General features: G+C 36.9%; 1 protein-coding gene and 1 long non-coding RNA gene across 5 annotated transcripts in view; one reads left to right on the top strand and one right to left on the bottom strand.

The window, feature by feature from the left end:
• LOC130407590 (uncharacterized) overlaps positions 1–12,957 on the bottom strand; it is a 67,876-nt gene extending 54,919 nt beyond the window's left edge. The window contains exons 1-3 of the long non-coding RNA XR_008904664.1: positions 12,837–12,957; positions 12,655–12,737; positions 10,754–10,837 (exon numbers count right to left, since the gene is read on the bottom strand). This is a non-coding gene — a long non-coding RNA (uncharacterized LOC130407590). The remainder of the gene's footprint in view (positions 1–10,753; positions 10,838–12,654; positions 12,738–12,836) is intronic.
• Positions 12,897–25,999, top strand: alg13 (ALG13 UDP-N-acetylglucosaminyltransferase subunit). 4 transcript variants are annotated; one of them, XM_056730632.1, is made up of 24 exons: positions 12,897–13,269; positions 13,482–13,565; positions 13,676–13,726; positions 13,812–13,858; positions 14,955–15,027; positions 15,982–16,063; positions 16,300–16,462; positions 16,559–16,628; positions 16,700–16,808; positions 17,744–17,808; positions 17,978–18,078; positions 18,156–18,259; positions 18,389–18,632; positions 18,754–18,864; positions 19,017–19,158; positions 19,246–19,390; positions 22,743–22,778; positions 22,883–22,941; positions 23,080–23,151; positions 23,266–23,449; positions 23,702–23,797; positions 23,877–23,917; positions 25,003–25,180; positions 25,309–25,999. In XM_056730632.1, exons 1-24 carry the CDS (start codon positions 13,150–13,152, stop codon positions 25,590–25,592), a joined length of 2,661 nt encoding a protein of 886 aa, XP_056586610.1. In that variant the 5' UTR covers positions 12,897–13,149; the 3' UTR covers positions 25,593–25,999. The 4 variants fall into 4 exon arrangements, with proteins under 4 accessions (XP_056586610.1, XP_056586608.1, XP_056586609.1 ...); XM_056730630.1 differs by having other exon boundaries at positions 19,014–19,158; XM_056730631.1 differs by having other exon boundaries at positions 18,751–18,864.
• The last annotated feature ends 1,318 nt before the right edge of the window (positions 26,000–27,317 follow it).

Raw genomic sequence — 27,317 nt, 5'->3', positions numbered from 1 at the left:
AACGTTCCAGAGCAATAACTGTGTACTCCTTCAATCTTCTATCATTTTGCTGTCCCATTTTGCTTGTCACCCCTTCCCTGAACCTTTTAAGGGTTTCTGTGCCTCTGATAGAAGGGAATGTGAGACGTGGTTAAAAAAGGAATTTACGGTAACACTATACAATAAGGTTATTTTTATTAACATGAGTACTGTACGTGCATTAAATAACATAAATAGTATTCAGCATTTAATCTTGGTTAATCCCAATACAATTGTTTATGTTAGTTCATTGCGCATTAACTAATGTTAACAGACAAAACTTTTAATTTAAAAAATGTATTAAAAACTAAGATAAAAAATAAAAAAACAATAATGCTGTAGAAGTATTGTTAAAGTTAGCTAATGCATTAACAAATACAACACTGCAAAAAATGACTTTCTAACTTAGTCTTTTTTTCTTGTTTTCCGGTTAAAATGTCTACAAATTCTTAAATCAAGATACATTTTCTCGATGAGTAAAATGGCCTAAGAAAATAAGTCTTGTTTTTGGGGAAAAATATGAAATTTCAGTGAATTAGTGCTTTAAACAAGCAAAAAAATCTGCCAATGGGGTAAGAAAAATAATCTTGAATTAAGGTTGACCTTTTTCTTAGTCGCTCAATTCAAGGTTATTTTTCTTACCCCATTGGCAGATTTTTTTGCTTGTTTTTAACAAAAATTCTATGAAATTTCATATATTTTTACTAAATACAAGATTTATTTTCTAAGTTCCGTATGCTCATCAAGAAAATGCTTCTTGATTCAAGAATTTTTAGACATTTTTACTTGAAAACAAGAAAAAAAGTCTAAGCAAGAAAGTCATTTTTTGCAGTGAACCTTATCGTAAAAGTGTTACCAGTGATGCATAACCAGAGATTTATCGACACAGAACAGCAGTACCACAACTAAAAAACTATGATTAAAACAAGATTCCAGCTCAGATACCGTAAGACAATTACGTCATGTTTCATTTTGCTTTAATCAAACTACAAGCTTTGCTTTATGGCCACAGACCTCCATCTAAAATGTACCGACCTAACAGGAACGAGTGCTAGATCAACATTAAGTAAACTGTTGAAACACTCTTCATCTGAAAAGCACTACAAAAAAGATGCGTGTGTGTGTGTGTATGTATGTGTGTGTTAGTTTGCAGTGGCTCGTCGGGCTAATCCAGATAAAGCAGTGAAGGGTAAGTAAACATCAGTGGGGGAGGACTGGCACTGTAATTAGCGGGTGGCATATGCCAAAGCTGTCAGAAAGCGTTTGAGTACAGTGTTAACGTGTGCGCCGTTGCCGTCTGTCCCCGCAGAGGACGAGGACACGGAGACACAGTCAGACCCGAACCACAGACCTACTGACGGACTTGAATATTATAAAAATATTATTTAACCACCATACTTCTTGATTGCTATCAGGATGTAAAGTCATTTCCAAACAACTTGACACAAAAATTTCTGGACAGGATCACCCACCCTGCCTTTAAGAGGAGAGTCTACAAATATGCCAATACGGAGGAACAATGATGTTGGAATCACTTTCATACAGTTTTTTTTATCTGATGAACTATAAAACATTGAGTAACTGCTATCGGGTTAACACATTAAAAATGGCAAACTGGATCAAGAGAATAAAAGAATAAAAAAATGGTATCGTTCATTGTTGTGGATGCTATTAGTCATCATAATATCTATATATAGTTATAGTTCTTGATGTGAACAGGCCTGAAAATGTTGGTAGAATACAAGAGTGAACAAATAAATAATTTTGAAACGAGACGATTACATCTCTAATCTATTTATAATTTAGAGTGCAATGGGAACCAAGTTTGTGTTCCAACCTACTGTTCAGTTTCAATTAAATTGTTAAACTGCAAGCGATCAAAATGTACTTTATATGGAAAAAGAATTAGAACATCTTTAACGTACTTGACTAGCCTATTTGAAGCCCAAACCATAACTTCAACAGACATTTGAGACACTGACCAAGTCCCACCACCAAACAACAGTGATGCAAATCTCCACATCCACAATATATAGTAGAGTCTTTGTAGAAGGATAAAACTTGATTTAGCAACAAAGGGAGGGATTCATTTTATTTGCCATGCTTTTGAAATTATATTTTTAAAAAGACACGGGCATCACTGCTCTAATACTCAGTGGACCACCCTGGGCACAGGTGTAATATTCTACTAAAACAAAAATGGCCAAACTCTTGAAACAAAATGAGAACAACAGAATTGTTTAATGTGCCATATAAGATAAGGATGAAATTATTGAAATGACTGCAATAGTCCAATTGTCCAATATGTCAAGTAGGTAAAGCATCTGGGCTATTCCAGCGTTATGGAGGTTGACATAAAAATGCTTAGAGATTACATTTTTGTAACGATTATGTTGAATCACCTGTTTATATTTTACTGAACCCTTGTTGATAGAGTCTAAACGTCAAAAAATGTCAGTCTATGAAAATAAATTCTATTTAAAAAATGGGAAATAAACATGCGACAAAAAAGGACACGGTTTTTGGGAGACGATAAACTTTGTAGGATTTCTTTAAAATAAAACTCAAAATTCTGAATCAATAATACCCAATGAATGGAGAAGGGATGCCTCTTTATAGAACATCAAATAGTTACTTTATATTCATTTTCATGTGTCCATTTATGCACTTAGCACTTATCTAACCATGAAGATCATGCACTAAAAATAAAACAAATGCTTTACAAATTTGAAGGGAGATCTCAAATGGTTATTTGAACCACCGTATGTTATTATCTGTGCTGTTACCATTGTAAAAACTTGGTAAGGTTGAAATTTTCACGGAATTGCCCATCTATGTTTTTTTTACATTTTAGCAAATTGTTGAATAATTCCTACATTGTATATGGTTTCATACAATGTCATTAGTATGTTTTCGTACAATCCTCTTGTGCCCCAAAACCAGATTGTGATGTTATAGGGTTAGGTGTCGATCTTCATTTTTGCTTTTTCCTGAAAGTCGTCCCAAAAAATTATATTAGAAGTTATAAATAAAAGTTCCTTTAATGGTTCATCACAGCGATGCTATAGAAGAATCATTTTTTAATCAAAGATTCTTAAAAAAAACAGCTCTTTATTGCCTTTTTATAATCTGAAGAACCTTTTATGAAACTGCAAGGTTCTTGGAACCCATTTTTTTTTATAAAAAAAGGTCCTTCAATAGCAGGGTTCCTCAAATCTTACCCTTGAGGGCCGGAGCACTGCAGAGTTTAGCTCCAACCCTGATCAAACTTGCATACCTGTGATTTTCTAGTGATACTGAACAACTTGATCAGCTTGCTCAGGTGTGTTTGATCAGGGCTGGAGCTAAACTCTGCAGTGCTCCGGCCCTCCAGGGTAAGATTTGAAGAACCCTGTTCTATAGCATCATGTATTATCTTTATTTTTAAGAGTGGACATTACGATTCACATAGGAATTCATACAACAGAAGAGGAGATTACTGAAGTGTGCTTAAATCCTGATACAATTCTAGATGAAACCTCAGCGATCAGTGTTCAATAAATCTACTCGATTACGAAGAGGAAACAAGCCATTCAAAGAGTACGGAAACAATTACAATTCTCAACAAAAAGTGTACTGAAGTCATAACAGAAGAACACAGATGAAGATAAAACGCAAGCATGTCCTTTTAAGCCAAAAGCAAGGGTTTGGAAATGTACAACAGCTTTACAATGTTTCTCTCCCAGATTACACCATTTATACACCAATTTATTTAGTCTGAGTTTCCTGTCATCAGCCCACAGTAATTATGGAAAAGGCATTACGACGCGGTAGCTTTCTCACGACACGGATAAACATTAAACCCAGCCCTGTGAGAGGAGGAAGTGCTTTATTCGCTTCAAAAAACATTTCCTCCCCAAGGCAAAAGAAATGATCTCATAAACAGCCATAAATATATAAATATAATAGGTATAAAAATGAGAAACATGAGTAGCAAAGACAAAAATACACACTGCCTCCGGTTTAGTTTATACACCACACTGACCCTTTAAAAAGGGCAAACCGCAAAACAAACCCTATTCCTATTTCTCACGTTTTCCAATAAAAATATCTAAAGAAGATAAACTAACAAACAAAAGCATCTGATTTCCATCAGTGGGCGTGGCCCGATTCAAGGCATGTCGCAGAAAATGGTGTGTCCAAAAAATACTCAGTTGTGTGGTGTCATGTCTTAACCCAAATTGTAAATATGTTTTATATTATATCATATTATATTACAGCATAACCCAATTAGCCAATGAGACAAGCAACATTCAACAATCTGGTTTTTACTCAAATGTTCCTCTTCTGTGTATTTTATTTCATGATGCTTTGAAAGCATGCAACATTGTAAAAAGTGCTATTTAAATAAACTTGACTTGACATTTTAATGTCCATCATTGATTTCCATGTAGTGCCCCAGAAGGGTTTACGTTCCTAAATTCTTCGAAATATCTTTGTGTGTTTAACAAAACTTTCAAATCCAGTAGCAGGAAGGCTAACGTTAGGTCACCATCCGTTTTGCAACCGGTTGCCTCTTGCAGCTCGTGTCCGTCAGATATTGATTTGTGACAGATCACTCTCTCTTTTTTCCTCTTTGTTTTATATGCTAACTCTGCCATGGTGATGGTTTGGAGACTAGTGTTAAACTAGATCGTTTCGTCTTATTGTTAGGTGTTGGCTAACTTCTACCAAGCTACAAGTAACACTGTAAACGTAACATGTATGCCGTAAAGCAGGGGATAGGCGGGGCTTGTACCGGCCCGAGCACCAAAGTTACAAGTGCAATTTCAGCCGATAGGAGGCTGCTTAGGTAGCAACGGAAGTAAAATTCATCCAGTTAAATGTTGTCCTACCACTAAAATAATTTTAGGCACATAAATTTAAGGTCAAAAAGTTGTTCGTAATCGCTTTAACAACCCAACTGTAGTTTGAGTTATCTGTTTCTGCAAAATAACTCTTCAATTCACTATCTACATAGAATGTGAAGCTGACGTCACTCCCTATGTTGCATGTTGCAGTGGTACCACATCTCGGAAGGATCATACTCCACTGCAATTATTGTTTTGATATGTACCATTATTTGTTTTGTTTGATATGTGGAGAAATTAAAAGTGAAAGAACCAAAAGCTTTTCCTGAATGACTCTGCGTAATGCCATTGCAGTTTTTAACACTGCAAGACCGACCTACCCAAGTACCCCAGGTCCTAATCAAACAAGAAAAACAAAACACGGCATTGAAAGCACTAGAAGCCATCCTCCCAAGATGGCGCAACATTCAACATGGCGTGACGTAACGTCACATTCTCTATACAACATTTATAGTAGCACAAAGGCAGCATCATGATTTTCAGTTGAAGTGGTTTCGAACTACACAAAAATACGAGACAAAGTGGAGACCAATATTCACAATGATCGCTTCTGGTGAACATATGTTTGTATGCATGTATGTTTAAAGACTTCTACATTTAATGCTTATGTCCCATTATCTATATGTAATAAGTACCTTAACAAAAAACAAGACATTTTTATCTAACTGTATGATTTACAAACGAGTATTCTTGATGCAGATCACTCTTAAGATCTTATTTGTTTGGTTACCTAACTTTTTTCTTTATTGTCAGACTAATTAAGATTTAGTGAGGTGCAGTGGAGATTAATAACCCAGAACAAGCCAGTAAAAACTCTTTCTGTGCTTTCGAGACAGTCAGCAGCGCTTGTCCTTTGAAGTACCCCCTTCTATTTTAACACACGGTTTTAACAAGACTCGGTAGGAAACCTTGCGGAGTTGAACTTTTTTCCCTCTTTCTTTGAAGTGAAGCAGGAGTGAGCCCCGTCTGGCTGGCCAAAGAAGGGCTTCTGGGTAAACTCGGGAGGATGTTTGCCACTGTTTACACTTCCTGAATACCCGCTCGCTGTAAACAATCACCAAAACAATCAAAGGATCACCATGGAAAGAGACACGGAAGACTGAATGTCAGGAAAAACCTGCAGCTCCTATTAACGCATGTGGTTTCTTGTACAGTACATCATTGAGACATCAATCCAACTCAACTCACGATGCCTTTAAGTTAATAAGTTAATAGCATTACCCTCGAAAAAAGCAATCTCACACACACCATAGAAAAAAGGAAAGGAAAGAACGTGACAGCAACAAATGAACACAGACGTTAATTTTGCTCCCAAACCCTTTAACATCAGCAAAGGTCATCCATTAATAATGGGGCAGCACTGGAGCTATGGGGGCACATGCCTGTCCTGCACCAGCGTTGCATTAGGGCACGCCTCAGCGCTCCGCTCCTTTGTCATTGCCGCTAATTATCCAGCACGCCTGTGCCGTCTGCGCAACCTTTGCATTCAGAAGCGCTCCTTTACAGTGACACACATACACCGTGCTGATGTCACCAATTCTACAGTCGCACAACATTAACTGCAAATACTGTACGAGTCTCCAAGACATATACTGTAGAAAATATTTTACTTCAAAATGGGATTATAATATTTTCATAAAACTTGTCTTAAATAATTAACCCATTACACACTATAATATGTTTTCAGAATGAAATTAATTTTAAAATTATTACTCAGATTTTAGTGCAAGTAGGTCCCAGTCATGTATGATTAATTCATGTATGATTTAAAAAATAGAATAAATACTACACTTTCATTGGTGTTGTGTATAGCCATAGCCATATATATATATATATATATATATATATATATATATAAAATATCCCTCAGCATGTGTTTTTATATTTTTTTAATTGTTAGAATCTTTAAATATATTTGTGTCCCTGAGATGAATGTCCCCGTTACTTCGATTGTAATATCTCCACCAACGCCCCCTGGCTGCTCCTTTAGGTCACATAGTTCTCATGAAGCAGGCAAATAATCTATACATCAAGAAAAGTAGGACTGTCAGCTTTTTTAAACATTTCAGAACAGTTTACTGATGTGATAAAGCAATACATGTCCTCTGTGTTGTGCTTATATACTTATTTGTAATCTTGAAAATATTGTTAATAAACATTTAAAAAATCTGAGGTCACCATGTGCTAGCCTGTTTATAAATGGATAAATTGGGCACAGTTTGTCCACCCGGTTTCTCATCTGTCCACCCTGTTCACCGTGTAGTTTTTTTATATTCATTAAATAAAATCACAAATATTATACATGTTTTTCTGGTTACTTGCAAGGAATGAATTGGCAAAATGAGGTCACATAAAAAAAGGGACTTTTTATACTAAACGAAACGCATTAAAAGTGAAATGTGGAGTAAACATAGTATGGCTTTTTTAGATAATACTTGTTTAGTAATAATTTGTTGAATTACAGTTGCAGGGTAAAGTGAGTGACATTTTTGCCCTTACAATGTGTAAATATTCCATTAACTATTAATTCTAACACTTATAAAAGAAATGAGAATGTCCTGTAACGGGGGGAAATTTGGCCTGTGTCACATGGTAAAAAAACTGGTATAAATGACCACAAAACATCATCCTTCACTGGATCAGTATATCTTCCTTAAATATTTTTCGTAAATATATTTGGAAAGATACTACTCTTAAAATGCCACCGAACAGTAGGAATGGCCTATATACAAAGATTTGCAGAGTCATCATGACATGCAGTTTTACTGAAACTACACAGACATACATCATCGTTATAATACAAATGTTTTGTATGAGGTTTAGTAATAACAGACTAACAAGACCTGTCTTGCTCAGTTCCAATCAACCAATCTAAACTGTAGGCCCTATTTCTTTTCATAATAAAAATAACAACAACATCCTGAGGTCTATAATTACAATTTGATCTAAAGACGTGACATTTCTCTACATGCTTAACTGTGACACAAACTTAAGCATGCTGTTTGAGAAAGAGGCTTGAGACATACTCAGCCTTTATGAAATATTAACCACTAGCTCTTCCAAATAAAGAGTTTTATATCTCCTTGTTTGTTTTTCATTCACTCAATCCCTTCACTTTCAAAATCCTTTGTAATACCCTCAAGTCCTGCTACCGCAGTCCATTACAGTAAATTGGTGAACCTGGCAATCGTAAAGGCAGGAGTGGCCATGAGATCTGTTAAAAAATTCACCAGGCAGCGTGACAAAAGTGTCTGTTCAGCAAAGAGTTGGGGACAGGATAAAAGCCACATAAACACGTGTCGGAGCAGCACTCAGCCGAAACCAAATGCCAATGAAGAATTTTCTTTAAATAACTTATCTGCACAGTGACAAAAAAAAGAGCCAAGTGACGTGTAGTATCTATAGATGGACAAATGTTGAAGCCGCATATTCCGTCCCACAAATGATTTTAAATAATAAATGATAAATAATCCTCTTGGATAATTTTTCTAATTTAAATGTTTTCTGCAAAGGTCCCTTAAAAGAAAAGCACTGTAGATATAAAACAGAAATGAATCTGAATGTTGCAGGGGAACGAATAAATTGTGCATTAAGTGTCCAGGTGAAATATTATCAAGCCAAGCAGGAATATTCCCCTCTGCATTTCTATAAAGTTTACAGTAAGAGTGTGCGGGCTCTGAATAATTGACAACAGCACATTTTCCCGGAGATCGATGAAATCAAAACCGTTGACCTCAAAAAAGTGCAAGTAGTTGACTCGAATCAGTCTCTTCTCCTTCATAACTTTAACCCCGACTTACATACAGTTTTATAGGCATATTGTTCATCCCCATCTATAACCTTGGCCTGCACAAACTATCATCTAAACTATAATTTCAATAATGATCAGACTAATCACTGTTTATCTACAGAGATTCAAATGAAGTTAACACACCCTTCAAAGACTTATGATTCCAAAAATGTGCGTACAGGTACAAGCAAGAATGAATACCGAAAATATGGCTGCAAGAATGCACTCATTTAGGTTTTAATGTCATTGGCTTTCTAAGATTTGAATATTTCATAATTCTATTATTGGTAAATCTAGTCAAACAGCAAAATGACCTGTAACTATCAGATATGCAAAGTATAGACGGTTTAATCGGACGCACACGCCTAGACCGCAATTACTGTATTTGTTTATTGGTATGGCTAGTGGTTAATAATATAATAATCATTTATATACATTTTTATTAATTATATTAATTATCTGTTATCATTATCAGCTAAAATTAACATATCGGTGGATCTCTAATTTTATCCAAAGTGACTTACAGTTGAGGAATACAAAGGGGATTCATCTTAAGATGACAATAACCTGAAGAAGTGCCAGTTATACAAGTTTTGGTCATTTAAATAGTAGCCCAGTACACAGAGAATTAAAGAAAAGGGAGATGTAGTTTGAGTGTTTTTTTATTTGCAAGTAACAGTAAAGTGCTCGCGAAAAATGTGTGATGAAGCTGTTTTTGTGAATATTAGTTTCTTATTAAAAAAATTTTGGTGTGCATTTACAATTGTTTACAATAAGCATTTATTTCTAAGAAAAACAGAGACACAGTGATATGTAATGCAGTCTGCACAAATTTAACAAAGCCGCTAAGTTAAGACAGCGTCTCAACAACTCATCTCATGGTTTAGCAATAAGGCAGGACTAATCAGTCTCACTTTTTAGATTTTAATAAGACCATTCTACCTTTTATGTAACAGACTTATGACCAGTCTTGAAGAAAAACAAATGAGATGACTAACTTGTATGACTAGTCTGAGCAGTTTAGAGCCACAGGTTATTTTATAACGACTTAAGTCGCGGCTCAACCAATCAGAATCAAGGACAAGAACGGACCATTTTATAAACAATTTTTTAATTTAGGATAGAAAAAATATGCTTCTAAAAATCAGTTTCACGGAGGGAAAGTACCCTTTAATAGAAAAAGGTTAATTTCTGACACTGTTTTCACCCCATAATTATAACATTAAGCTTAAAAATAAAGATAAATCCTCTGCATGAGATTTTTACGAGAGGTTCCTGGAGACCTTTAAGGGCACTTGAAAATCGTACAGGGTGTGATTTGTGATTCAGCTGAAATACCTTTCTTCCTTTTACCTTTAATGTAAAGACAGCAAACCAATCTACTTTTATACGACGCATATTTTGTTTCCCCAGTTTATTCCACCTCCCTCTGAGCCATGCGGGGAAGTCCAGACCGCAGCGATGTCTGCGCAGAAATAGGAAAGATTGCTTGAGTAATGGGCATGTACAGTGAGTTTGAGAGGTTTCATTTGGCCCTCACTGTCCGTTCTCCAGTTCTGGAGTGCATCTCTTGCTGTTTTTCTTCCCTGCGTTCATTTGGTGTGTGTCTGGCAAACACAGAGGTGTTTCAATATCACAGGCATAAGGTAAATTTGGAGCGTGTAAGCACAATGTGCTGCGAATCGAATTACGCCGGTGCCCTGCCGCATGTTCTGTTGTCAGATTAAGCGTGGTGTTTGCAGAGGCCAGTGGATGTCTGTTATTACAGCGAGAGCCAATCAGCAAAGTGTCATTAAAAGTCCCATGAGCACCTAATGGGGAGAAATAGATACGTCGCTTCTGAAGCACAACTTACGAAATGCAATTTAACATTGTCAAGGTGACCAAGCGAGGGCTCGCGACTGTATTGCAGTGTAGCTGGGAACTTAAATTTAACTATTTACTTATTAACATAATGTTAAATTGAAAAAACACTTTGGTTTTGGGTGTACTGTTAATTTAAAGCATTGCATTCAAACTGAAAACACAATACAAACCACCTGATGAACCAACTTACTTTCAGTGGGCCATCGCATCTTTCTCTGAATAGCAGCTGGTGAATACAGCATCACTAGCTTATCGTCAGACACCACTATGCAACCTGTCAATAAAGAGACGACACGACAAAGAGTAAAGCAGATGCACTTCATAATGGACAACATTCAGATAAGAAGGCTACGTGTGAGCCGCACTCTTTTCAATTTGCATATTTTTAGTGTCTTTTTATTAAAGAAAACGTGAATAGTTTATTCAAATAAAGGGGGGGGGGCTTTTAACATCCACCTCTGACAAACGGCATTCAATACAAGGAGAATACGCCCGTGTGGGGCGAGATGGGCCGCTGCCAGATATTTTTGAAATGGCTTGTGCCGGAGCAATCTGAAGATTAAAAAACATCTCTTGAATTACAATGACACATCACAAAATAAAATTAATGCAGTATTTTCATTACACGGATTGAGTCCTGGAGTGTTTGACCATCCATTAGAAGAAGGGGGATGGGGGGCTCACACCAGATAGCACAATGATTCTGGTGTCAAAGGCCTTTTAGGCAAATATGCAGCATCACACTGTAAACCACTGCAGAGCATCTCGCTCTAGTGCATGTCCTCAAGAAAAGAGACTTACAGAGATCCACAACACAAAAATGAATGATTTTGCTACAACATAAAACTAACAAAAAATTATCATTATTAATAGTAATAGCAATATTATTATTATTACTTGACTATTATAATAAACATATTTTGTTGTGTATAATATGGTGCCGGAAAGGACCGGGCTTGTTGATACACTTTTAACAGTAGTGCATAATGGTTTGTTTGAAAAAGCTTTTGCTGCGAAGGATAGTTCGAACATTTCCATTGTTATTATTTTCCAAGAAAATTAGTTTATTTTTTGTTTATGAAACAAAGCTTTCCTGTAACTCAGTGGTTAAAGCATGGCGTTAACAATGCCGATCCCAGGGATTGCACATAATTAGAAACAAATGTACAGTATAATGCAATGCCAGTCACTTTGGATGAAAGCGTCTGCCAAATGCATTAATGTAAATGTGCTGTGATGTAAAGATAGGCATATGTTTCCATATAGACAACACCTTAAAGAACATAGCTGAAAGTCTTGACAGAAATAAAGTGACACTTATACTTCCTAACAGCTCTTGGGGGAAAAAGTGAACAAAATAAAGCCACTGTCAATCATTAATGCAAGAAGACCGGTTGCATGAAATGTAGCCTATTGTAACCAGAAAGCTAAATACAACGTTGTGTTTTAATGTAAGTTCAGGTTGTCACATTTATGTTGTTGTAAAATTAAAATGTTGAAAAATACTGAAATGCAGGCTATCATTCAATATTTCGATAATTGATTTCCCTGTAAGGTTTAAAAGCTTATTTATCACAGTGTTTTTATTAGATGTCAATAAATGTTAAAACAGATGTAATATTAACAAAACCTTGACGTACATTAACCTTTAACGTCTCTATACCTCGAGCAATGTCAGTTCATGGACTGTGAGCTCTTTCATCACTGATCGCGAGCTCTGGCGACATCGTGTGGATTCTTCAAAGCACTTTCAATACATTGAACATGTTTAAACTAATCTCAAAATATTTCATGTTTGGTAAATTTATAAAGAGAAAAGTAAGGATTTGTTTTTTGGGGAATGATGTTTTCGACTGGGACTTCCTATAACACCAGTTAAGGTCAAAATAGATAAAAATGCTGAATGTTTTAGACACTTATTTTTTTAATAATTGACAGAAATTAAATACGATACCAATAGAAATCTATGTGTGAGAGAGAGAGAGACTTTTAAATGTAAACGAAATATGAGGATCAACACGTGCAAATGGCAACAAGGCTGAAATCTCGGATCTAAAGTTCGATCTCTAAACATTAAACATATGTACATACCTCTAAGCAAAACAAGTGCATTTCTGTTGACTTAAGAATCCATAACACATAAGTGTGTTCACAGGCTTGTGTTTATAAACCACCTGCAACGACAATTTGACAAACATGTTCAGCAACTGTCGATAGTTGTGTCAACAAACACTTTGAAATGAATTGTAGCCTTTTTATAGAAACGCATCTACCTTTTCGTCATACAACGCCTCGTGTTTATGTTGAGGCCTAGACAGACAGAGCAACAATGTTACAGCTCCTTAAATCTCAATAATCTTAAAAACGTTTCCATAGGAACTGGCTCAAGTGAACTTCGCGTCATCATTTTTAAACCTAAAGTCGCGCCAAAAGACAGTGATGCGCTTCAATCAGTCTTCATCTGCGACACCTGTTTCCTACGACAACCCGAAAGGAAACTTTCGACGTTCGCTGAGTTTTTCGCTTTCACGCGAAAGGCCGTGAAGCTCCGTTTACGTGTTGTTTTATATTCGTCATTTCTTTAAGATGCACAAAGCCTTGAAGAAATATTTTGTAAACATGGACGAGTATCTGGCCAGCATCGGACTTTACCGAAAGATGATGGCGAGAGACGCGTCCTGTCTGTTCCGAGCTGTTTCTGAGCAGGTAAAGTGACAACATTAGCCTACACTTCAACACAACACCTGACTTTTGTGTTGAGTTGTTTTGTTCGATAAAAGGTAAAAATACGCATTGGAGAGGATGGTTTGTGATGCTACATTAAAATGAGCAATGAGAGATATTTCTCTGGGCCACCTCACATGTGTGTCGTGTTTTGACCGTGTTGTGTTTTAATGATGTTTTTGTGTTGTCGTAAGCTTTATTATTCCCAACACTACCATCCGAGAATACGAAAAGAGTGTGTCAGGTTCATGAGTGCGAACAGATGCAACTTCGAGCCTGTGAGTGACTTTAGACATCTACAGAAGCCTATGAGTGCCGTTTCATTAAGTCTCATACTTTGTCTTTACTTTGTTTTATTTGATGTCTGTGGTATATTTGTGTCTTGCAGTTTGTTGAAGGCTCTTTTGAGAAGTATTTGGAGCGTTTGGAGGATCCCAAGGTCTGTTCAAGCTCTTGCTCGATAAAGTAAGCTTACAAGAGGTGTCTGAGATTGAATGTACTGTAAAATGTTACTTTTCTTTTAGGAAACGGCAGGTCAAGTGGAGATCAATGCTTTGTCGTTACTGTACAGGTATGCACCCTAACATCTGTGAACTTTCAGTTTAGACTATTTCAACAATCAACATCCTCTTCAATACTGTAACAAAAAAGGCACAAATGATGTCACTGATTCTAGTATGTACCATTTAGCCACTTGTATGGATGTACATTTGAGGTACTAATATGCGCTCTGTGTTAAAGGGATACTTCACCCAAAAAGGAACGTTTTTTTTTTCATCATTTACTCATGTTGAGATGTACAAAATACGTCAAAATATCTTAGTTTTGATGAACACCGAGAAAGATATTTGGAGGAATGCTTGTAACCAAACAGATCCCCCACATTGACTACCATTGTAGGGAAAAAAAACTTCTCAATACTTAATAATCTTTATGTTCTGTTGAACACATTGGACAATTTGAAGGATTTAGGACCGAAAACAGTTCTAGGGCACTTTTGAGTAACGTTGTATTTTTTCCCTACTATGGGAGTCAATGGGGGGGCAATTGCATTCATCCAAATATCTTTCTCTGTGTTTATCAAACAAAGAAATGTATACAGATTTGGAACAACTCATAGGTGAGTAATTGATGACAGAGTTTTAATTGTTGGGTGAAGTAACGTAACTTTTTTTCTGACAGTGTACAGTGTTCATATTTACTGTAAGGACCCACCAATGTGCCTTGAAATGTGCATCTTTGTTTGATGCGTTGACAATTTCTACTGAAACAGGAAGTTGGGGTGGGATATATTGAGGGACTCATCCCCCTTTTAATATACACAAGTATTTAGTCTGGCAAGTGAAACTACTGCCGCACGACAAACTCTGTCCCGAAGTCTACTTCAAATGCGTAGTTGTGAATGCATCCATCAGATGGATCCTTTACGGCCTCGGCTATCCCAGCTATCCCAGTCTTAATTCTAGTGTATTTCTTTTGCATTATACATAAGTGATTTCAATATACACCACACTTTGTACAGGGGCGTTGTCATGCTGAAACAAAAAAGACCCTTTGGTTTGTATTCTCCATGTTTGGTGGATAAACAGCTCAAATATAATTGTAGTTATTTTTTACAAGTCATTAAAATGCAAAACTTTTGAACCCATGTGTGTCTTTTGGGCCAGGCGGTGCTTTGTCATTTATAGGTATCCTGGTAAGCCGCCGACAGAGATTGCAGAGGAAGAAAACTTACCTAAGGTAAGAATATGCCAACTCCATTTCACATTCAAAGTGTATCACATTCACAATCCAGTTCAAACTGTAAATAAAATCAATATATTGGTGTGAGCCTCACAAAACCAGACAGATAATTGCGTATTTTATATTTTGTCGTGGACTATCCACTGAGGCAGACTGTTAAACTGATGTATACAGTGACCAACCTTAAAAAAAAATTGCATTTAGAAATGTAGCATTTTTCTAAGTTAAAGCCAAACTTTCAAATTCTGTTATAAGCATACAATCTTTCATTTTTGGTCCCTTTATTTCAGCTTTACTGACAGATTATACAAACTAGGGCTGCATGATTATTCATGTTTTAATTCAATTTATGTTTCCCACAAATTAACTGAACATAATCATAATAGATAAAGTTGACATAATCGTTGTGATATTAATGTTTTGAAAAGAAAGCACAAAACTCCCGATATGGTCAGAGAATCATCGAAAAGCTTGTATCTTTTAAACTGTCATTTTAAAGAAAATAAAAAGCAAACATTTTCATTGCATTTGTGCTATTTTTATACTTTTTTTGCAAAACGCTCAAAAACATTACGGATGACTAATAGTAATGATTTATAATAAAAGAAAGAAATTAAAAATGGAGTAGCAAGGTTTCATTCCGAAGGTCACAAAATGTAAATCATTTCTGGTGGAGTGTTAAGATGATCGATTGGGTGCTTTGAAATACGGTGTTGAAGAAGTTCAATGGCAGCAGATTATAACATATTTATTGGCTGTAAAGTATTGGTCTAATAAACATGCTGAAGTGAAATAAAAAACAAAGTTCTGAACTGACAAAATAAGTGTTTATTAATCGTTATAAAAATGTTGAGCAAAATATTTGTGATTATCATTTCACTCACAACAGTGCAGTCCTCATACAAACCCTGTTCTTGTGCAGTTTTTTATGTTTTTAATTTCACCCCACAGATTCTGCTGTGTTGCTCAAATAATGGGCACTATGACATCGTTTACCCTAAGAACTATCCAGTGGACGCTGCAGTATGTCAGGGTGAGTTGAGCAAGCTTTGTCAAGAGCAGTTGTACACCTTTTGTCCTGTTGTTGGAGCAAAGCTTTCCTGTAGCTCAGTGGTGAGAGCATGGCGCTAGCAACACTTAAATCATGGGTTTGATTCCAGGGGTCGCACATACTCTGATACAGCTGTATAATATAATGTTATGCAAGTCGCTTTGGATAAAAGCATCTGCCCAATGATGAAATGAAAATGTATCTGTTATGTTTCTCAGCTCTGCTGTATGAGCTGTTATACAGTCATGTTCTGGGTGTTGAGGAGGAAGAGCTGCACGTGGCTCTGGAAGGATTCAGATTAGGAGGCCGGCGATACAGAAACAGCCAGTCTATGTGCAGTGAGGATGCTTGCTATGATGCTCCAGAGGAACGTACTCCGAGGTCTCCTACGTTCTGTCCTCTACCTTATGATCCACTCTGACCGAAAGCTGAAAATCCCAGTTTACATATTTTAAATTACTTTTTTTTTTCTTATAGAGAGGAATGGGAGCCGAGTGGTCAGAACCGTTTGGAGGATAAAGCCAAAGCTGGAGCTGAGGACCAGAGGGTATTTGAAGGCACAATTCATGTGATTTGGTTAAAACTGTGATATTTGATTGATGGGTCTCTATGCCTCAGGCTGCAGAGGGGTCGGGCAAACTGGCTCTGCCCTACAAGGTGCTGAAAGCTTTAGAGCCCGAGCTGTACCGTAACGTTGAGTTTGACGTGTGGCAAGACAGTCGCAAAGGTCTGTTAACTCCCAGTTTACTTCAAGTGATTTTCTGGATGACTGAAGGACACTTATACCGTCCTAAAACTAACATTGAACCATTCTTATGGGTCATATTTGGACCATTTCAGAGTTTTGCCACTTTGACATTGTTCAAAACTATTCAAAATAAAAAAAAGTGAAAAATCATGTATCTATTATTGTAAGTGTGAATGTGTTTGTCATATACAGCCCTGGAAAATATACTGGAGGAGACAAAATTCTTTTCAGTTTTTCTGAATTTACTATTTAGAGGTATATGTTAAGGTAAAATTATCATTTTTGTTTCATTCTGAGAACTACTAACAATGTTTCTACCAGATTTCTAATAAAATAAAATGAAATATTTGCATTTATTTGCAGAAAATGAAAACTGGAGAAACAGGTGAAAATAACAGAAAAGATACTTTTTGTATTTTTCAGACATGGAATATTACAAAGAAAACAAGTTCATGTTCACTTTTGCAATTGAACAGTTATACTAGTTAAAATATTAAAAAATGTGATAACTTTTTATCATAGTTTTCATGTGTCTTGTCATGCAAGCCATTTCACATTGCTATTGGATGATTTTGTGTCTCCTGATCTTGCTGAAATTCAACAGACACTGGACTCGAATGAACACCGTACATCTAGAAATGCTGATTTGAAATTAAAATTTGGAATGGTCCCTTCAAATTTTTTTTCCTTCGCTGTATATCACTGTTTTTTTCCAGCAGGGGGGCTCAACAAACTTAGATTTACATTTAGTCATTTGGTCTTCGCTTTTAGTTAAAGGTAACTTCCAAACTGATTTCAAGATAACTTTAAAAGAGAAAAAGAACAATATATTTCCTATTGTTTATTTTTTTATCAGGTATTAAGCTTTCTTGTCATGCCAAGCTCTACCTTGTAAAAAACAAATTGTGTTACAGAGTTACAGAAGACTGATTATATGGTGTTTGCTGGCAGGCAGTACTTTTTGGGAGATAAGTGTCAGGTAAAAGACTTTCATGAGATGTGTTCACGCCGTTACAGATTACAATGCAGCTTCTCTTGTTTCACCTCATTGGATAAGGCATATAGCGTTTACTTTTCAATGGCAATGATTCCTGTCTAATTTGTGAACTTTATACACACCTGACGTGTCTGCACGGTTTGTCTTTCAGGTTCGTTTGGATCCGAAAGGAAAGTATTACAATGCTTTCATACAGGAGGTGGGGACCCACACCACTGCTGTGACTGTTTTCATTGAGGAGCTTGGGGAAAAGTGAGATGTGCAAATCCACACTTTCTCACACAAACACGTCTCTGTACATCTTTAAACTCTCTTACTCTCTTTTCCAGACATCTGGTTCCTTTGACCAATCTGAAGCCGGTCAATCCAGTGCCAGCCTGGAACATCACACCAAGTAGAAAAGGAAGCTCCTACAACCATCCAGAAGAGCTAGGTCTTGTCTTTTTTCAGCTTCAACATGTATCCGCTAATTTTGATCTATACTAGCAGACACACAATTATCAGCAGGGAACGGATCTGATGTTGTCATTGCTGGTCAACGATGCTATTCATTTTTATGTAGACCCTGAGCTTCGTGGGCGGCGACGGTTCTTCAAGAAGGCACGTGGTAAGGAGATGTTGATGGCAGTGTCCTACAGTCGTCCTCAGCCTGGCCTGCCACCCCGACTTCAGCCTGGGCCGGGTAACAATTATCCTATGCGGTCTACTGGGATGCACGGACCTGCTCCGCCTCCGGCTGGTCTGGCCTACGAACATTACAGACCCCATCCCCAACCCAGACCACCACGAGGATACGGACCACCCAGGTTAGACTTTCAATTTCTTGAGGTCTGTAATGCATGTCTCGGGGATAAATCTGCATTATTTTTGTGTTGTATGTATTTTCTTGTTTTGTTTTTCTCATGGCACCTCTATTGTTGTCAGAAGTTCGGCCCGATTCCTAAACAGGCACCACTTTATCGGACCAGAGATGGCATATTACCCCGGTCCAAGCAAGCGCTGCTACCAGAGTTTCGATAACTATTCGTTCAGATCTCGGTATGAAAACACATTGCATTTTGTATTGTTCAGCTGAAAATGTAATTTTTCTGCATATAGAAACAATATAGGAAACACACTTTGTGTGAAACTTATGTTATGGCATCTAATACCAAGCAATGAAAGTGAGAAGAGATAATTATGTGCAGAAGAAGCCGACGGCAGATGCACTCGCTGAATAAAGAGTGTCTGAGGTGTGTTCCTGAGCCAGGAGAGGACAGCCAGGATATGGAGGGAAGCATCACTTTCTATGAGATCGAGGAGACCGATGAGAGTGCCTTTTCACCAATACCAGTGAGTCATTCAGTCCTCCACCAATAACGTCTGAGAACATTTGGGCTTCGTATTGGAATAATCTCTCTATACTGTTCTTTCCCAAAGGGTCAAGCGGTCCCCAGTCCTATGGTTCCAGGGGCCACTGCTTACTGGGTACCAAGAGTTCCCAGTCCTATCCCTCCATCAGGCAAACAGCCCATGACATCATCAGAGGAGGACCCTGATGAGAGGAGCACAGCTGGTGATCAAGGTAACCAACTTACACAACAGCGTCCAAATAATACTAAAAGAACATCCACATCTTAGCAGAAGATGGCGCCCTCGCTCCTTTTAATGCACTTGTGATCAGAATTTGTTCACTTGTTTTCATTCACACTTTCAAGTGGACTTGTAGGTGCAGTCATGTAGGGAATAGTGAATGAGGGTAAAGGGGTGATTTTGGTCTCTCGATGGTTCTCATCATTCTAACGTAGACTTGAAATCATCTTACTACGGTGTTGTACAAAAACGTGTATGCAGCCAATTTCAAGGTATGAATGATTGTCACTTAATTATCATGCTTCTATACATGTATGGTTTAGAAACCTTGGCCCCAGAGTTTACAATGTGTACAAGCGAAACGTGTAGAAGAGAAGCTTCTCCGTGGACAGTGTTACTTTGCAAGGCTAACGCTCATGTGTTATTTGGCAGAATAAAAGTCCGAAAAATGCAGTTTGGAGGGAGATCCAAAATGGATCTTAATACTAAAAAACATCTGTTAACCTCAAATATAAAGTATTTTAGGTCTGTGTGATATATAGAAATATTGCAAATATGCATATCTCAAATTTTTGCAATAACAGAATTATTTTCAAAAGTTAGTTATTTATAGACCACTTTGGATCAGAGCAATTGGAAGAGCGAGAGAGTTGGGCCAGCGGAAGTTAAAAAAGTTTGCATGTCACGTGATTCATGGAGCCTTCAGATAGTTCCAGGAAGTTATGTTTCCATTTTAAATGCTTTAATTATTTTTTATTCTTGCCTTGAGTCTTTAAATGGTTTAACGGTTTACCTCAGTTGGTCTGTTTAGTCGCAGCTCCATGCAAATTCCCGGAAATATAATGAGTGGCTCCATGAATCGTCATTGCTGTGAGAGTAATGTTCCATTGGAGTCAATGGAGTTGACGTGACTCTCTCTCAATGGCTTTACTTTGACATAAACAACGCTGGTCCAAAATAACTTCCTGTTTTACTTTTCTTTTTAACACTACACGATGTTGAACAAAATGCAACTTACAGAACATTTTTAACTAAATCAATATGTTAAACGAATATCTTATTTTATTACTCTCACATTTATGATTGAAACTAAATAAAACTGAAACTAGAAGAGGTTTTGGACCAGTGTTTACCTCTTGCAAAGTGGTCTATAATCTATAAATTTAGGTTGATGCAGATTGCAGAGAGACTTGTGTGAAAGATGATCAATAATTAGAATATCAGAATACTGTTTTGTTATTTGACAACTGTAATATACCACAATTTACTAAAGTAAATACTAAACTGTGCTATATTTTTATGTGATGTGATGCATTTGTTATTGACTAATGTTTAAATAGACAAGTTTAAAACGATGTAATACAATACCATTATCATTGTATCATTTTAATTGCATAACTTAATAGGATGGGTGTGTTGAACTTTAAATATTTACCCACTCATGTATGTCCTCTATGATCACTTCTCAGTGAAGCGTAATGTAATACATAGTTAATGCCGTAGGTGGCGATAATCAACCACTCCAGTTTGTGATATAGTAATAAAACATTACACAGCACTGCTCTGATGGAAGAGCGAAATGTAGCCTTTGGTCACGCTATGCCTCCACTTTCTTAAAAAAGTAATTAACTACTGGAAAAGCTACACGGTTTTAAAAGTAGTTGAGCTACCACTAAGCTACTAAAAAATGTAGTGAAGTTAGCAGCGTTGCTACTTGTAGTTAGCTGCTCCCCAACACTGTGTATTTACAAAAATATTCTACCGAATAATTTGTACGTTTGTTTTGTACGACAGCACTGGCTGTCAAATGTCATGTTTTAGGTGATGGTGTAGTGACCAGAATCTTGTCTTGTTAGACGGCTCACTGGGATTTCAGACACATTTTATCAGTGATGTATAAAGTACCTCAAATCAATACTTAAGTAAAAGTACAAATATATTGCCAGAAAACTACTTTGGTAGAAGTTACAGTCAACTTACAGTCAACTTTTAAAATAAGTCTTAGACTCTCAGCTAAATATTGTAAAGTACTTTTGTAATATGTAAAGTAGATGCACGTTTTGTTAGCAAAAAAATACTTTTTTTGAACATGAAGACCATAAATTAATCTTACATAATTTACAACTCTCTCAAAACTTTAAACATGGTGGATTGAAGAAGGATTTCTGACAAAAATGATGTATTAGTTTTCCCTCAACAACTTGATTGTATTCTTGTTAAACTGGTATATTTACATGAATAATCATTTGAAGCATACCGCATGTTTAATATCTGCCGAAAATAGTGTGTTTTTCACCAATATTCCAGAATAGTCAGCAAGCTGACTAGATAGTGCGGTAAAACTTTACAGGTTGTATGCGGTTAAAAACTATTACCGTAAATGATATTCCCAAGACACACGCTAGCATGAATCTGGTGTCTTCCTTTTCTTCCGACAACAAAGCACATGACCACACATGTAACCACACCCCCACAAATCTATGTCAGTCCGTGGTCTGATTTGACAAAGAGCATTTTTCCACCATCGCACCGAATCCTTCTTGTTGCTTAGTCGTTCCACCTGTGGCTATCAATGCCAGCCGGTACGCAAATTATTTTTTTCCACCGCAGGGCTGATAATGAAACTTTTTTTTAAAAGGAAAATACAAACGTCACGCGCTGCTTTGGTAACACAATAGACTGAGCTATAACAACTCTCTGCACGTTAATTAGCACGATTTAGTACGGTTAGACAACCGTAACGAAAATTCTGTGCTGAGAACAGTTTGGAGTCGTGTTGAACCAGACTCGCATGGAAACATAACTTTTACTATTTCCAACTGTGCTTAGAACGATTCTGCGCGATGGTGGAAAAAGCACTCAAAGACCCCCTAGATGTAAACGCGATTAAAGTGGGTGTACCTGTCGGTACAATCGCTTAGGAACCTGATGTTCCAAATATGGTAAGAGGGTTACATTTTCGTCACACGCTTGCAGTATTCGACCAGTCACTACTCGCTGGTTAACTGGCCAATCATAGCAAACCTCGCTTTTCAGAGCAATGAGCTTTGTAAATAAGCTGCGCGTTTCAGACAGGCGGAGCAAAGAGGAGATACAAACATGCATATGTGGAAAATACAGCGTTTTTTTTTTACCTTAAATCGTGTTAACGCATTGCAGCACATCTAAACCAAACGATAAAATTTGTTTCAGAAGTGTCATATCACCCCTTTAATTGGGATTTGTAATTTACCTCTTCTGAAGCCCCTATAGTTACTAAAGCAGTTTGTCACAGAATGTATAAAAAAGGAAACTACATGCATTTTGGATTTAATTGTAAAATATTTTTTTGTTACATGGTTTAGGTGATTACTCGGAGGAATACATCTATTCTACCTCAGGTTAGTTCAGTAACTGCTGCCACATCAGAGATATTTTAGCATTACCCTCTTGTTGGTGTCTTGTTTGATTTACAGACGAGATTCATTCTAATGTTGTTTTTCAGAGGCTGGATTTCAGAGCCCATCGCTATATGCTGCCGCAGCGGAGTCTACAACCAATTTGGTACTGAATCGTTCATCATTTGTTAAGCATATCCACCAGGGTACTCATACTGCCACTGACGAAAGAAAAAGTGTCTGCTTCGATATTACATATCTGCCATGAAAGGATTGGGTAAATGTGACGCTGTGTGTCTTGCAGACCATTCAAGAAGGAGGATCTCGTTCCGGTTCGCCACCAGAGGGAGTCGCTACCTACAGTTACTCTCAACAGGCACGCTGTTCACACCGCTCCACTGCAGTTTGACAGTCAACATAGCATTGTGTTGTTTAGCTGCCACAGTTCTTTACACAGACTGATGGGATGCGTCTCATTCAATCCTCTCAGGTGGTCCTGAAGTCATCGGTCATCTCTTCCTCTCAGCCAATCAACTCGGCCCCAGCTGCGATCTTCACCTCAAACTCCTCCCCTTCTTCTACAGGGAGTTCCCAGACCCCATCGAACCCCCTGCAGTCGGACGGCATCCTAACTCCTGGACCGCCACCACCCCAGAATGTCATGGGCAGGCCTGGTATAGGACACGATCTGAAAGAAATGAATTGCATGCACAAAGCGGTTCGGTAGTGTTGTTTGCTTACACAAGCATCATCACTTGCACAATTGAATCGGTAACACCCATGCAACTGCATAGCAACCAAATTTGCAATGCCCAGACATTCACATCTTGGCAATAAGTACTATGAATGAGTATTTAATCATAAGTGTTTATTTTCGTAAGAAATAAATAATATGCACTTAACTCTTATTTCGCCATTTTCTACAGCAGTTCCATGGTTTGTGAATGAACTGGGCGAGCCAGTTGCCATGGCACCACCTCCACCCTATTCATATGACCCTAATGCCAGTGATCTTCCAAGAGGTCAGAAAAAATGCACAGTATTTTTCTGGTTGTCCTAAATGTTTGTTGTCTTTTATAACTTGATTTTTTTTTTTCTCAGACTGCAAAGTGCTCCAATACTATTATAACCTGGGGGTTCAGGTAAGTGCATGCATTGCATGGAGATCAGACGAAAATGAAAATTATATCATTTATTCAAACCTAATGTCATTCCAAATATTCCTATATGATTTTCTTATGCAGAACACAAAGCCACTTGAACATTTCTCAAAATATCTTCTTTTGTGTTACACAGTAGAAAGTGTCATGTCCTTTTGATAAAGCAAGGCTATTTGGGCTGTCCTCAACAGCCAAATGTAGAGAATTTCCATATATATATATATATATATATATACACATATATATATACACATATATACACATATACATATATACACATATATACATATACACATATATACATATACACATATATACATATACACATATATACATATACATGTATATACATGCATACACATCGGTGGTTTAAATCTATAATATGCGAAATGTAGAGAATTTCTATATATATATTTAAATTTATATCGATGGTTAAAATCTATACATGTTAACACATCCTCTGCTGTACATATTAAAGAAAAATGCAATATTAAAGATGATTGCATGCTAAATAATGCGATAAACGGTATTTCTTTTGTAAAATCAATTTAAATTGTTTTAAAATATGTAACAAAAAGAGCTGCATGATATTAAAGAAAAATGTGATATATATATATATATATATATATATATATATATATATATATATATATATATTTAAAAACTGAAATTATACAGCCAAAATACATATTTTACATTATTTATGAATATTTATAAGTCAACACAAGTCTCTCTGCTATCTGCATCAACCTAAACTTGGCCTATAGACCATTTCACAAGATGTCAACACTGGTCCATAAGCACCTCCAGTTTTGTTAGTTTTACTTATTTTTTTAATCCAACGTATATAATTGATACTACTTTTGTTCAACAATTGTGTAATGTTAAAAAACTGAAACGGGAAGTTATTTTGGATCGGCGTTAATTACATCATCCAAACTGGTCTATATGTAACTTTTTTCCATAATTTAATCATTCAGATATTGCAATATGCATATTTGCTATATTTTGATCAATTCTATATTTTGCGCAGCCCTAGCTGTACATGAAGTTTGTTTCTGTTGCAGTGGTATCAGCAGACGTACTGGCACTCTATGGTGCACATGCAGCAGGTCTATCCACAGCCGGCTGCAGACGTTCCATACCAGACGTACCAGAGCACCATCCCCATGGCCGACCACACTGTTCCCCAGGCCTATCCCGAGCACATCCGCTCGTGTCCGCAAGGAGACGGGTCGAGCAACGGTCAGCACCCTTCCTCTTGTCTCAACAATAGCACCATAAACCACACGCTCAACTGGCACCTCCACCTTGAGTTACTCAAACAGTCTGCTTCTGCTCTACACTGTACACTCATACACTCCTCTCCTCAGGCACCCCTCTGGTGATGGAGCCCCCTCCCACGGTGGTCCCCGGCACGGTGTTCTACCCCATGGTGCAGGAGCAGTGCGGCCAGCCACCCCTCCACCCCACCTACGAGCCATACGTGCCCATGCTCTCTACAACATACCACTACATCACGCCCTGGACAACCGGCGCGGGCTCGCATCCACGCGTCCAGCACTCTACTTACTGCCCTTCCTCTTCTCACCCCCCTGTTAATTACATCACCGCCCCAACCCACCCCACTCATTTGGCACACTCACAGTTCGTCTAAGTCTTGTTTAACTATTTGAACGTGTTCTAGTTAGTGTTGTTCAGTTGTATCCGTATTGTTTTCAAGTTAGTGTTGTTCAGTTGTACCTGTATTGTTTTCAGAGAAAAATGGTTATTTAGGGTCCTGTAGTGTTACTCATTACTTAAACTGAAGGGCAGATGTGTTTTTACCATCGTGCACATGATCTCCCAAATCTCATTGTTGTCCAATCAGCATATATTGGTCTTTTCCCCATTATTTGTGGATCTAAAAGGTTGATTCTAAAATCTCTTCTCATTTGTTTTAACAAATGTATGTTCACACATTTTCAGCATACGGTAGTTTAGCAACCACCAGGAGTTTAAACCTTAGAAAACCATTGTCTGTTGTTTTTTTTCTATGTAAAAAATCACTATTATAGCTGCACTAATAAAAGATAAAACCACAAAGTTTTTCAGACCCATTTTAAAGATGTGAAAATCGTTTACAAACAACACCCACAACGTTATTTGACTTGCATTATGTATACGGGTGTAAAGCAGAATGTGGGAAACGTTGTTCTTTGATCAAAGAATAAACAGTGGTTGAATTTTGCTTGCGTACTATTTGTGGTGCAATAGCGTGCAAGCAAATCTGACGTTTTGCTGAATATTTAAGAAGCTTTGAAAGGAGAATTTGAAAAGTGTAATTGCTTCACTTTGCCAAGTGTTTATAGTGGTTTAACAATAGTAGCAGTGCTATCATATGCATGATGTGATATTTAAAGTTCACTTGAAACACTTTTTCAAATTCTTGTGAAAGTTATGTCACTTTTCAGATAGTTTCATTCAGTAAAATGGTCACAGCAATTTATAACCCAATCATTTACCAAGAAAGAAAACAATGCAAATGCAAAATCCATCATAAATGACTATGTATTCAATACAGATTTGATGAATTCATGGATCATTTACTAAGCAACTGATATTCATAATCGGTATAAAATAATTTGTTGCAAAATAAAGTTAAAGTTATAAAAAAATAAATGTACTGTTGACAATTAAGTGACGTCACAAATTATTAGTGAAATGATACAAGTTTGAGATTGCAGCTGTTATTTGTGATGGATTTAGTCTTAAAGCCAGAAGAAGACCAAGCATGAGGTACAGTTGTCTATGTACAGTGAATTTCTACACAAATAGTTTTAAAACCAAAATAAACGTGTACGAAGTAAACAAATGAGTATAAAATGTAAATATTCATCTGCATTAGATTTCTTTAGCTTATTTTAAGCATGTTAACCCCATCACAGTTATATGCAAGAATATAATAGGATGCATATAGTTTAGAATGCCCTCATGTTACCTGCCCACAATTGCCAGACAGAATAGACCGTCAAATACAGTGAAAATGTTAGTTTCAAAATTTTGTGATGTTATATTGCAAATTTCTAAGGGACTGTTCACCCAATAAGAGGTCATTTATACACCCTCGTGTTTAAAAATTAACCTATACACGTATATACACTTTGGGAAGTTATACAATTAAGTCTAATGTTGTTTGTTACACAAAATCCATGGGTTTTGGAATGATACATTTTATCGTTGGGTGAACTTCTAAGAAATTAGTTATATCTTAATTCCAATTCTGAAAACACTTGAAACTCTGATGAATAAAAATAAGTTAAGAAATGTATTTATATATTTCTCCATGCAAGTCATTGTGTATTTTTCTCTATACACAGTGTTATGTTCTCCTTTTAGCCCA

The sequence above is a fragment of the Triplophysa dalaica genome, chromosome 19 (assembly GCF_015846415.1).
Source record: "Triplophysa dalaica isolate WHDGS20190420 chromosome 19, ASM1584641v1, whole genome shotgun sequence".
In the NCBI taxonomy this organism is placed as follows: domain Eukaryota; kingdom Metazoa; phylum Chordata; class Actinopteri; order Cypriniformes; family Nemacheilidae; genus Triplophysa; species Triplophysa dalaica.
Note: the sequence above shows the minus strand (reverse complement) of the source record. Positions and strands in the feature narration are given on the sequence as shown.